Here is a 13,699-nt window from a genome sequence, read left to right as displayed (position 1 = left end):
ATGATAAATTTGCTAAAATAGAGTTCAGAAACATTTTATTTTCAAATAGTTGAAGTTACAAGATGAATCTTGTTAAATCTGTAAGACTAGACTAGGTGAGATTTTGATGTGATTCAAGCTGTAATGAAAACTAAATATTTCAAGCTTTGCAATTATACATGGTAGGCCTAGTTCATTCAAATAAGAGAAAATAATGTATATGAAGTCAGAATTGAAATATGCTAAGAATGTGTAAAAATTAAAGATTTGGATTATATAGAGGAATTTTAGCATGAAGACTTTGTTTTATTATTCTATTTATTTATTCAATGTTGAATACTTATTTGTAATTTTGGTTTGTTTTGGCCCATTAGATATTTTTTAAGGGTTTATTTAATTATTACATTTATATTAGTTAATTACTAGTTGAGATTCATTAGCTTGCAATTCGAAAGAGATATATTAAAGTTCGTTAAAAGAAACAATACTTCATTTTTTTGAGCGGCAAATCTGAGCAAAAAGTTGAAGAATAATTGTTTATTTGTAGTAAAACAATCTTTTTTTTATAGAAACGAAGATCGTACATTAATTTATTGAAAATATTTAATTGACTTAATAGCATCATTTGAATACTTAGAGTTCTTAGATACAAAATTATCTCTATGTTAAAGTTTTTGTTTGATATTTTTGATTTTTAGATATAGAGTTACATTTGAGCCAAAGTTACATATAGAGTTACCTTTGAATCGGAGTTTTATCAAATTTAATTTTTGACTTTACAAGTTATTATTTACTTTGTTAGTGGTTACTTGACCATGTAATCAAGAGATGTACATCATAATTAAAAGAAAATAAAAAAAGTTTGATAACTTATTTTAGCAACTTATAATTAAAAGAAATTTGATAAAACAACCAGAAATAATTGAAATGTGAAACCTTGAAATTTAGTCCCTAAAATTCTAATATGTCAAATCATTACTTTAATTTCAAGTATTTGATGATATGATACATGATATTTTTTAAAAGTATTTTAAATTAAAAATATATTAAAAGAATATTTTTTTTTCTACATCAGCATATTAAAATTATTTAAAAACACCTAAAAAATATTAATTTAATATTTTTTAAATAAAATATAATCTAAAAAACACTTTAAAATGCATAAACTATAGCAGTGCCCATCAGGCACTAAACTAACCATGGAAAAACGTAGAGCATCGACACGATGGGCAAGAAAATGGAACACATTCAATTTGGATCTAATCATAAATATGGATCATCTATATCGTGTCGATGGTTTGGAATCATAGAGATTAACAGCAGCCATAAGGTAAGGGCACATGATGGGCAAGAAAAATGAAACTCGTACATTGTCCTCGAAAAAAAAAATAAAAGGTTGACAGAGATGGCCTTTTTCAGTTTAGATGTCTATATCAAGAAGCAGGAAAGCATGGAGGAGAATTCCAAGTCTAATGAGCTTTATTTGGCATGATGGGATAGGGCCGAAGGTGGCTTTTGACAATGAAGTAGCCAACAGAGAATTAATCCCAGAAGCCAATCAACCAGAGCTTAGTTTTTTTAGTCAAAAGATGAAATTCAAAAGAAAACAACTTTTTTGGACAATGATTTTGATTAAGTTACAATTCATGAACATCATGATTGCCTTATAGCATGATCTTATCTTGTACTACAGTACTGCTAACTATGAGATGAGTAGTAGCAGTTCATTGGGCAACATCATATCTATTATTATGTGGAATAAGTTGTTGAAGCCCATGTTCGAGAAATGTCAGATGATGTTTCTTTATTAACCTTTGATTTTTGTTATTAATTAACCTTAATGATTAATGCTTGGTTCTGGGTTTTAATTCTAAGGAAGATAGCTTTTTTTTTTCCTTCTCTTTCTATAGATTGTTTTTTTTAAATAGAATGTGAAATTAATTATGGGGATGCTTAGCCAAACCCCAAGTTCATGAACCCCCATTGATTCCAATTTGTGGAACTTTTAATAACTGAAATCAATCAGTGTAAGAGAAAAAATTTCTTAATTATTTTGAAAAGAAATAAAAAACAGCCAAAGGAAGCAATAATTTTTTATATATAATGTAAATAGAGAAAGAAAATGATAGGTTATAGAATAATATAAAACTATATATTCCAGGCAACTCATCTAGCAGCTTATAGACATTTGAAACAACAAGAAGACTTTGGTTTTGCAGTTTTGGACATTGCAAGAACTGCTGTAATGGCGATGTTAACGAGGATTACCACTGTATTGTCTAGGTTTGTCTGTTTTTCTCTAGGAATTTGCCGTCTAGTAAAGCACTCGAAGCTACTACAACATCACTTCACTGTGTCTCTTCTCTTCAGTCTCCATTGCCATCATCACCAACATGAGACCTCCCAAAGCAAAGCCTCAGGTCAGTTTGTCTAAACCTTTTTACTCATTTCTTGGTCTGCCTTTATTTTTCCTTATCAATTCATCGTTAAGACTGTTAATGTTCAAGAGTAGGAAGTAGTGCTGGAAACTAAAAGTGCAGAACAAGCATATATAGATATTGGCCCCGTCTCGATGTGATTCTTCATAACCCACCGATGTGAGGCATGGGGCATGACGACACCTTGCATTTGGTTAGCATCCTAGAAAATAATGATAGATTTAAAAAAAAGATAAGAAACTGTTTTGTTAAAAAAAAACAGAATCAAATACATAAAATAAATGACTTTAAAATAGTTTTGGAAAAAATTTCTTTACTTTCACAAAATAAATTACAGAGATACATGCTCTTTTATTCTCGCTATCTTCTTTTCTTCTGTTACAAGGTAGTAATCAAGTAATCAAATGCATGTGAAAGCTGGATTAAGGATACCCTAACCGTTATATATATATATATATATATATATATATATGAAGAAGATACTGGCAAGCATATGATCATTCCTTTCAATATTCAGCAATAATCTTATCAGGGTATTTATCAGTTTCATAAATCAGACTAGTTGCCTTTAGTAATTCAGAGTCTTGTTCAGAACAGTAGTATTTAACAATTTAATACTTTGTTCAAGACTCTTTTTTGAGGTTGATTTAATTTTCAAGTGAACAAATTGTAAGCAATCATTAACCTTATGGTTAGAGATTCTATCATCCAAGAATATCATGCACTCATTTTGCTCAGAAGCTTTGAAAGTTGGTTCAAGATTTCATAGCCAATAGGCCTATCTATGCATATACCAGGCTAGTACATAAACTAGCTTCTAGAGGATCAAGATCGAGATAGAGTTTCCGAGGCAACATCCAAGCCATGAATTCTCTGCCCCTTGTGTCCTTGTCACATGAATTTCTTCTTGGAAATCCATTGCTGCAGCACATTTTCTCTTACATTCAGCAGCCTGCCTAAGTTTGTTCGCATCTACAACCTTTCATAGAGTAAAAAAATTACTGCGAGTGGTACTGTTAGTTGAGTATAACAGGCGTTGAGAAAGTGATAATGATGGCCAAAATGATGATAGTAATTGGACACAAAGATATTCTATTTGCTGCCAGTTTGTCATTTCTCTTTTGGCTCGCAGGATTCGTACATTCGTGGCCGAGAGAATCCATACTTCGCTGGTCTGCTAAGAGGTAACGACACTGGCAGCCAGAATATTTCTCCGTCAACATCAGACACTGGTGATTTGAGAGGAACAAGTGTTTCAGATATTCCTGGAAAGTTTAAGGACTTGCCAGTAAAGGATTCAGTCTCAGACATTCTCGAACCCTTCGAGCAGACTACATTTGGGACTTTGTTAAAAGTTCCTAGATCAACATCATTCGAATCCCAAAGTTCTCAATCTGATATGAGTTTTGATTTAGATGGTTCAAATCATTTAGTGAAACAATCCAGTCCTGGTACCTTTGAAACAACTGAAGAACACCAAGTTGTGCCTGTCCTACCAAGACCTATGATTGAAAAATCATTTGTTCTGAACAAAAGGAAATCAAACCTGTCAAATATTCCACTTCCTCAGTCGGCCGCAACATTTTATAATGGATTTTCCCCACAATTTGAGATTTTGGAATCATGTGAAAGCACCATGAAGCTAAATTTATACTTGAAAGCCAGAAAGGATGATGTGAGTGCTGGTGTTCCTGGAAAATTCTTGCGTGCTGTAATTGGTCAAGATGTCTCAGGTAATTCCCTTTTTTCTAGTCTGACAAATCTTTTAACTAACTTAATTTCTTGATATTTTCTCTCCCAAAATTCAGTCTTTTACTTGTCACTGGTTTTTAAGATCATGCACCATTCTTCCGCACTCATGAAGATTCTTGCAGCTACTTAGCCTACCGGGAATTGAGTTTGGGAACAATGCTATAACTTAGTCTACTCCTCCTACTTTCTTGAAACTCAGGTTTTGGAAATACTAATCAATTGTAAAGGACATGTAACTACAATTATGATCTGACTTCCATTTTCTTCTTTTATAGACGTTGGATCCATCGCTTCGACCATCATGTATGCTCTCTACTTGAATGAGACAATCAAAAGTGACCAGTTCTGCACTGTACCTATCATTAATATGAAGAGGACAGACCTAAGTTCTCATGCAGAACTAAAATGGTTGCTGGATTCTTGTCATATTGATGTGCCATCCTTACTTTTCGTAGATGAGGTATTCTTCGGAACTACATTGGTTACTGGATTCATGTCATATATGTAGCTTAGAACTACAGATTTAAACTAAAGTTTAACCAACTTACTCGTGTTAAAGCCTGTTCTTCTGAATGGTTGGTTACATCGAGCAGATTGATCTGTCATACTTTGATCTGTTCGGGTGTCTCAAGCTAGTTCTAGTGAATGGACACAAGCTCCCAGCAAGACAGGAGGTAGTGGCTAATTGGAAAAATTTCTTATGCTATTAAAACAGCTATTGGTAATTAAGAATGATATGTACTTGTGTTTCTCATTGAACAGGCATTAAAGGAAGCGGTCGTTGAAGTATTCAATTGCAGAAAGGTGAATATTTGGTTCTCTTTGACATTTCTCTTGTTCTTTCCAATGGTTTTCATAGAGTGAAATGACTAAAATTTCTGTCTGTTTTACAGGATGAATCTGTGTATCCTTGGGTTGAGACTGTTACTGTTGATCAGGTATGGTATTTGAAGCTTTGCAATCTATATAACTTAGATCAACTGAATGACTAAATGATAGGTAATCTGCTGGATATCAGAAATTCCTATTGCCTTTGTTGTGGAGATGACAACAGAGCGCCGGGTCTACTCTTAAGCTAACCTGTATCATCATGCACCATGAGCACTATGTTTTCTTTTCTTGTATGCTTCAAGTTTTTGTTTCTCCTAAATATTAATTTTTTCCCACATCGATTCCCTTTTGAAGAATGAAAGCCTTCCAAATCCTGGTTGCTAGCCTACTCGGTGGACTATGAATCCATACATAAGATTAATCCTAAACAATGCTGAAGTAAAGAAATGAAAGGCCATCTAGAAATAATATTCCATCCAAAGTATTATTTTGTTAGTGAAAACTCGGACAACTAAGATTAGAAACAGATTTCATGTGCAAATTTTTCTGCCATCTCCATGCTTTAACTTCTCTGTTACCACTATGAACAAGTGTGTGATTAGGCTATTGCTTCTGCACAGGACTGCTCATGCTGTAGCCTTATTGCTGAAAAGTTATTCCTGACTTCACCGGAGCTTTTGGCAGGGCAAAGATTCAGTAAACTTTTGGTACCTACTGCCTCTAAAGACAAAATCTTCCCTTTTCTTTTAGTTTTCTTCAGTTTTTTTACTCTATTATCATTTACCATCCAGACCTTTCTCTTTATATGTTTCTCAACACCATCACATGCTTACAAAACTATGTAAGGTATAGTAGTGCAAAATCTATACCAATCCTGCCTGAGGGTTTTCTCTTCACCTCTTCTTTGTCAGTTGGATTTGAATAACTTTAAAACAACAGAATCCTGTATTTCCCTTTACTTTATGGTTTACAAAAGGACAGGCTACCTAGGACAAATATATGAATGTTTCTATTCAATCTTGACTTTTCAACCAAATTTCTTAAATCTGGCTATTTTTCGATCAGTTAGCTGGCATCCTAATGGATACTGGAAACCTTACTAGTCCTCATTGCACTACCAAAGACAAGTACATGGCTACTTTGTTACTCAATGGCGCTGGTCGCTTTGGATCCAATGGCCTTTATCAAATAAGTGAGTCTCTATTGGCCTGAACTTCTATTTTGTGTTTAAAGTCTGCTGCAAGCAATTGAAAGCTTGTGCATGTGCTGCTTTTTCTCTAATCTTTGATCTTAACTCCTTGCTTTTGCAGTGAGATACAAAATGTATGATATCTCTGATCTTAAAGTAGTTGACATATTGCGCAAGGATTTTAAAAAGTGGACAAGAGGAGGTCTGGACTTTCGCTTTTCTCCATATTTATCATTTAATATGCAACTGATTTATGACAGTGCCAGAACAAGTTTTCATTATTGGCCTGAGACATTTTAGAGAATGTAGTTGTTATCGAAACTTTTCACCTTGTTTGTAATAAATTTTATCATTTTGTTCCTTATGCCTTGTCATGAGATAATTTTTTCTCTGAATAAAGCATTTCGTATGCTTGCAATTGACCAGGTAAGCCAGGTCCTACTGGTTCAAGATCAATGGTGTCAAATATTGGGATGAGTTCCATTGGCATATCACTGGAGCAGTTTCTTGCTCATGAACGTTCTTCGAAAGAAGAAATCAAGAATTTCCAGCGTGAGGAACTGCTTACACATTTAGACTTGAAATCTAATTTTACGGACATAGTCTTGATTAATGACCAACTGATATCTTTGCATGGTCAATCTACCATATTGTTAACACTTTAACAGAAATTATTTACATGGGGGCTCAAGCAAATGCCAAAATGTTTTCTGTTCTTGTGCCTTCTCCTGCTTATCATTAGCTTTTACAATGTCTTCTAGTTAAGAACGTTTCATCCATCCATTTATGCGATGGCATTTGACTATAAGTTGCCAATGGTACTTTGTTGCTAAATCTCAGAGTCGGAGAAGCTTCGGTTACTCATGATTGTATCAGGATATTATGATGCTCAGAAGAACTTCAAGGTACGAAGAAATTCTTGGTTTTATTATTTCTTTGTTTATTTACAGAATTTATTCTTATGCATATTTTTGGTGTAACTTAGAGGGAGATACTGGTCTCTGCTGAATCTGTGGAGCTTATGAGGAATCTGCTATCCTTCTTCAGTTCAAATGCCTCCCATCTGCCACTCAAAGCTATGCATGGACCAAGTTAGTTTTTCTGCATTATGTGGAGATTATTTAGATATGAATAGAAAATATTTCTTTTTCGGCGTTCAACGCAGGTCCACTCTTATACACTAAAACCCTCTTTCACTTGTCGATCATGCAGGTCTCAGAGATGACATGAAGGCATTTGAGATTGACGAAGTTACCTCAAGAAAGACGATCGAGCGTCTCTTGGAAGAATTTGGTGGGGCATCAAAAGGCTAACGTGGTTAGTGAACAAGAAGACAGCAAGAATGCAGATACATAATTGTCACTTCCATGTGGAAATACATAAACAAACCAATGGAGAAGCTTCTAATAAATTTAAAGAAAAGCATCTGTCCATGCCTGCAGAATTCAATATGAATTTCCCTTCTAATGCATGATAAATCAAGTCCTTATATTTTTGTTGGTTCCACTCTTCGAATTCGATAGAGCCTGTTTTCTCTTGCCAATCTCACATGCTTGTCACAGATATGAACCTGTTGTGATAGAATTGAAATTAAGGAGACTTTTGCTGGCAATGATATCTATGTGGATTGAAGCTGGCAGCATAGAAAAAGAGGACGTAGCAGCATTGAAATTTTGCAGCATGCTAGCATCAGAAAATGATCTTTGCAACTTCTTTTGTGGGGACATCGCCTGAGCATAATATTCTTGGAGTCAACATTCTTGGCTTCATTACGCCAACCCAAATTCAAATCTTTAAAGTGAAAACCTCTGAATTTTCTAGCAACCAACAACCATGGTTTCATTGTCAAGTATGTCCTCCCTGTATTTGCACCATTTTTCTTCTTGCCTTTACTCTTCTGCCTCCAAAGTCACAAGTTAAATTCACTCTTGTTTTTCACTAAAGATGTAAGAATTATCAAAACCTTGAAAAGAAGAACAATCGACTCATGGAAGAGATGAATAAGTTTTCTTTATGTATTGAAATCATTTCTCCCACATTTGTTGCATTCTTTTTACAGAAGAGAGTAATATATATATTGTATGTTCTATTCTGTTTCTGTTTGTATAACTAACTAGAAAAAGGAAAGGAAAAGGTACATTATCCAGCTCATGCTAAAGGGCAAAAAATGCTAGAAACAGAAAATGGAGAATATAAAAAGCATGTGTTATTTGTCAAAGAACTATCTTACCTAAAAGCTTAAGTTTTTAGGTGAGGTCCTAGGATATAATTTATATTATTCTCTAACACACCCTTTCAAGTGAAAGCTCTTTGGGCTTGAAACTTGCACAAGGTAATGCCAAATAAATGGGGATGGTAAGATTCGAACTCGTGACCGTTTGGTCATCAAGACTCTGATACCATGTTAAAGAACCATCTCACCTAAAAGCTTAAGCTTTTAGGTGAGGCCCTAGGATATGATTTATATTATTCTTTAACATCATCTATCCTCTTGTGCTTTTGATGGGAGAGCTGGACGAGTAGTCGTCATTCCTCCATTGGTAGGAATTATTCATGTCCTGTAATAAAAGAGACTATTTCTATGGACAAGCTAATGAAGTCTTCTTGCTTAGCAGAAAGTAATTCTTTTCAGTTCTGCAGTTGCAGCTGAAGATCCTGAATTTGTTTTTCCACAGCATAAATCTCAGTAAATGGTGGGAAAATGATGAGAAGCAAGCATTTCCATGATGTGGCAGAATTCAATTTGAAGTCAGAAGCAGAAGTGACAGGATTAGGTTCTCTCACTTATGAGTTCTGAATTCTGAAGAGTTCTGAGTTCTGAGTCCGGAAGAAATTCTGAGTTCTGACAAGAATTATCTATCTTAGATTATGTCTTAGATTAGGATTATTTTTATTACTGTGGCAACTTTGTTTTTAAAACTCCAGTTAGATTACAATATGAGACTATATAAATAGCCAAGGTGTATTGAACATTCATCAAGCAATAAGCAATAAGAAAAATATCGAACACCTTCAGAAACCTTTCTGAAACTATTCTCAACTTCTAACATTCCACGTTCATCGAGGAACATTTGCAGGTCTGCATCCACCTTTTCCTGAACTTGCTTTGCCACTTCAGTTTTCTTCTTACCAATGTCCAGCATGCTCCTGCCATAGAATTTAACAGAATTGGCAATATCCGCAACATCAAGCTGAGCCTCAATAGGGAGACCATCTTTCCCAACTGAATTGACAATACTCGCCAGCAAGTCCTAAAGTACCTCAAACTCTTGAGCATCGACAAGATCCCAAGCTTTCATATTGAGCACATAAACTTCAGAGATTTTGGGTTTTGGAAGTTGTCTGCGAGGAACCTGATGCTCTGGCGGAGCTTCTCTTGGACTTTGCTGCTTCATATATTCGCAGAAGCTTCAGAAAAAGCTGGAGGCTGTAAAAAATTCAAATTAAGTATGTTACTTTTAAAGTTAATCAAATGTAAGTAAGGTTTAAGAAGGAATGAAAGTTAACCTTGTCAAAGAATTTGTATAATTTGGAACTGATGATCTGGGCTCAGTTTCTGTTGTTGGGGTCTTGCAACTTGTAGTTGTTTCAGTCATAACTTCAGGCTCAAGGACAGTTTCCTTTGACATTGCCTGAGTGCATTACTTGGGTAGAGAGAGAAAGAGAAGTTTCTTCCACAATTTCTTCTGAAGCCTTTTGAAGGTTTTCAGGTTCATTGTAATGACTTTCTTGAATAACCTCTCCTGAGTTTTCCCTATTGTCAGTATCCTGATCTAGGTGCTCTTTCCCATCTGAAGCACCATCTTGAGGAGTATCTTGCTTAATTTGGCACTGACCAAATAAACATGAGGAATATTTTGTTTCTTCTTCTTCTACTACTTTTTCTTTTCTAGATAGTGTTTTCTGTTCATCATCTTGAGTTCTTCTGTGCCAGTTGGTTGACAGCAGCTACAGCTTAAATCCTGAACCAGTTCAGGTGTTGGTAAACTAGAAGATCCACAGATTACACTTAGTAAATCTTGATATTGATATCAGGTACTTTCAAGAATAATACAGCGAACTGAGACGATGAATTTAGCTTTGTAAAGCTAGCATTGATTCTTTGCGAGCTTGTCTCCGCAACACGACATTGTTTGAAGCTTTTCCCCAGAGCATAGCTCTTCTAAGTTCTCCAATCTCTCAATCAAGTTCACAGGAACCCTTTCTAGCTACTCGCACGATCTCAAGTCCAGCAATCTTAACCAGTGAGCTCTCGTACTAATTCATCCCGCAGTTCTTCAATAGAAGAACCATGAAGGCTTCATAGCTTGGCCACTCCTGTAACTCCATGCCAGTTTTCACCAAGAATACATGCTCTCCTTGTGATGCTATCTGGACAGAAACGTGGCGAACCAAATCATGCTTTCTCACATGTTCTTCCTTGTCAGTGTCTAACATCTAGTCACGTCCTCGGTAAGAATTTCTTGATCTTCTAGAGATAACGAGCACAACAAGAAACATAACTTGGCCTTGCTTTCCAAATAATTATAACTCATCTTAAGACAAGGATAAACATTTTCGTCTCTGTAATTAGTCTCTACAGAGACCACAGGGATCCCTTAAGATGTTGAAATGCGATTTCCCACTTCTCTATAGATTTTTCCACCTTTTAGTGCCTTTCCCACCACCACAATCACCACAATTGCTAAAGGAAGTTGCTTGCATTGTCTTCCAACTTTCTTTGCCACATTGCACAGGGCAAAAGTCTTCATCACCTAGATTGGCTTTGGTTTTGAATAAATAATTTCTCTCTATGACAACCTGTAATGGCCCTTAAATTTTTGGTGTCAAAGAACATGGAGACAGATCAAGAAATACATTTTGACAATCACAAGATGGCACAGTCAATCCAACTCCTATATTATCAAGCAATCAATCTAAAAAATAGCAATGAAGCTAGGATGAAGACCTCACTGGTGGCAATCAATCGACTATGTTTATAACCTTCTGATACAATAATGAGGAAGAACGTAGTTAGGATGCCAGTGGAGAGTTGGAAAATGGGGGAGAAAGCTTTGGACAAGACGCGTAGCTACGGCAAAACAACCAGGGGAGAAGTTTGATGGGCAAAAATCATACTAAAGGAACATAACTATATCAACTACTGCAATAAAAAAATAAATAAATCAAAAGTGATATGATACTTGTATAAATAATGAATCCTATATATTGTTCTATGAATTCATTCATAGGTCATGCATATTACTTGACAAGTTCTTTTTATCAAGTGAATCTACTTTTTTTTTTTTAATGATATTATTTTAGCTTTTGTTTATAATTTTTTAGATTTGATCCGGTAAAATCTCATTTAAATTTGGTCAAATCAACCAAGTTACGGTTTAATTTGTTAGGTCGCTTGAGTTTTTTAAAAATAATTTCCAATAAAAATCCAACCCATATCAAACTCCCAGTTGCAAGGTCATCAAATCAACTAATTAAAAGAGTTTCATAACTATTAGATAAATAATGTATGCTACATTGCGGGTTCAAAATAAAAAAAAAACTTATAAAAAGAATGTCCAAGCGATAATATAAGTTAAACATGAGTTAATTTAAATAATATGCAACTAGTGATAACTCAAAAAAAAAAATCACAAAGTCCAAGATCTAATTACCTAAATATTAAAGGATGAACCAAAAACATAATTTAAAAAAATCGAAGAAAAAACCTAAGTCAACTCGGGTTCACTTGGCTAATTCACAACCTGTAATATGAGATCGGGATTAAAATATTAGGTCCTAGGAAAATGACCGAAGTTAAATCAATAAAAAAAATCAAAAGAAAAACGAAAACAATCTGAGTCAACCTGACTAATCTATCACTCAAAATAACCCCACAAAAAAGAACAATAGGAAAAATAAAAAAGTTCAAGGTTTAATAACCTAATATCAAATATCAAATGATGAGATTAAAAAAAAAATTCAAATAAAAAAATATTGAAAAAAACTTGAATAAACTCTAGTTAATTCAACAAAATAACGACTCGACATATTAAATTGAAATAACCCCACTAAAAAAAAAACGCAAAAAACTATAAAACTTAAGGACCAATAACTTCATGTCGAGTGATTAAGTTGAAGAAAAAAATTAAATAAAAAAAATATATAAAAAAAAACCCAATAAACCTGTGACCTAGGAGAACCCGCAAAAAGCATAGTGAAAAAAATCACAAAACTCAAGCCCAATAATATAAAGTTAAAGGATAAATTTAAAAAATAATCAATTTAAAAAAAAAGTATAAAAAAATAATTGAAATTACATCAAACTAATATCTAAAATTAATAACCCAAGTCATAAGATTATGATCATATTATAAAAGACAAACACTAAAAAATTACTAAGAAAAATTCATAATCATCTAAAATTAAAAAAGCAAAACAAATAAAAATTAAAATATTGAGGACGAAACTAAATGAAAGAAAATAATGAGGGGTTAAATTGAAAATTAAAATAAATTAAGAAAATGATAAAAAATAAAAAGAATAAAAACCAAATTAGATTAATTTTTTTTTTAATGAAATAAAAAGATGAGGAAAAAAATTGAAAGAAAGAAATAAACCAAGAAAAAAATAAAAAATAAAAAATAAAAAATAAAAAATAACAATTAAAAAAAATAAGGATAAAATCTAATATAAAAATTAAATAAAATAAAAAGCATAGTGATGAAATTAAAAAATAAAACTTTAAAAAACATTAAAAGTAAAACAAATAATAATAAAAATAAATTAAGGACCATGATTGATAGGAATATAAAATGGATTATACAATTAATTTTTGAAAAGATAGTGTGAATTTTTAGGTTAAGAGAGAGAAAAACAAAAAAAAAATGTTATTGGATCCCAATTATATCTTTACTACGAACACATTCCTCATCACCATAAAAAAGATGAGATATCATTTTCAATATTATTACATATAATAAAGTTTGACCACTGAAAAATATTACACATATCATTCAAATATCCAAATAACTCATACACTTTTATTTATTCTCAAATGCTATGCACACGTCTATTTTTTAAAATTATTTGTAGATAATTTTAAAAAACTTATATTGAAACGACCTAAGTTCTCTTAACTATAAGTTGTTATTTTTTACTTTAAAGGTTATTTTACTGCACATTTAAAGCATAAAAGACCAAGGAGCCCTTCAACCAAGTGAAAGTTATTGTTCTTTTAATAAAAATAATTAATTCGTGTTAATTGATTAATTAAAATTTTTTTACGAGGCATTATCCAAACTGAGTAACCATATAGGGCCACGGTTACCATACATGGGTCCCACCGAAGGAGTATTTCGGGAAACCCAAAAGGACTCCCACTTGCAGGCTTTTCTATTGTGATCCTATGACCGCAAACTGGCCCATCCGTCCAAACCATTATAAGACGCAGCCCAAAAATCACCCTGGCCCAACCCGTTCTTCATAGGCCCAATCACTTCAGATCCTTCACCCTCTCCTTCCTCTTTCC

The 13,699-nt window shown here is 33.5% G+C and overlaps 1 protein-coding gene across 4 annotated transcripts; it reads left to right on the top strand.

Annotated features, from left to right (window-relative positions):
* Positions 1–2,089: 2,089 nt before the first annotated feature.
* Positions 2,090–9,208, top strand: LOC105136799 (protein prune homolog). Of its 4 annotated transcripts, none has more exons than XR_844422.1 (14): positions 2,090–2,399; positions 3,550–4,150; positions 4,445–4,629; positions 4,763–4,843; positions 4,932–4,973; positions 5,063–5,107; positions 5,621–5,707; positions 6,066–6,192; positions 6,311–6,391; positions 6,616–6,741; positions 7,030–7,094; positions 7,175–7,280; positions 7,402–8,038; positions 8,830–9,208. XR_844422.1 is itself a non-coding variant. In XM_011042282.1 (14 exons), the coding sequence occupies exons 1-13, from the start codon at positions 2,373–2,375 to the stop codon at positions 7,500–7,502; spliced, it is 1,674 nt and encodes a 557-aa protein (XP_011040584.1). In that variant the 5' UTR covers positions 2,090–2,372; the 3' UTR covers positions 7,503–7,506; positions 8,830–9,208. The 4 variants fall into 4 exon arrangements, 3 of the variants coding, with proteins under 3 accessions (XP_011040584.1, XP_011040585.1, XP_011040586.1); XM_011042282.1 differs by having other exon boundaries at positions 7,402–7,506; XM_011042283.1 differs by lacking the exons at positions 6,616–6,741; positions 8,830–9,208 and having other exon boundaries at positions 7,402–7,886.
* Positions 9,209–13,699: the final 4,491 nt, after the last annotated feature.

The sequence above is a fragment of the Populus euphratica genome, unplaced genomic scaffold (assembly GCF_000495115.2).
Source record: "Populus euphratica unplaced genomic scaffold, PopEup_1.0 scaffold62.1, whole genome shotgun sequence".
Taxonomy (NCBI): Eukaryota; Viridiplantae; Streptophyta; class Magnoliopsida; order Malpighiales; family Salicaceae; genus Populus; species Populus euphratica.
The sequence above is the reverse complement of the archived record's forward strand: the minus strand, read 5'-3'. Positions and strand labels throughout refer to the sequence as shown.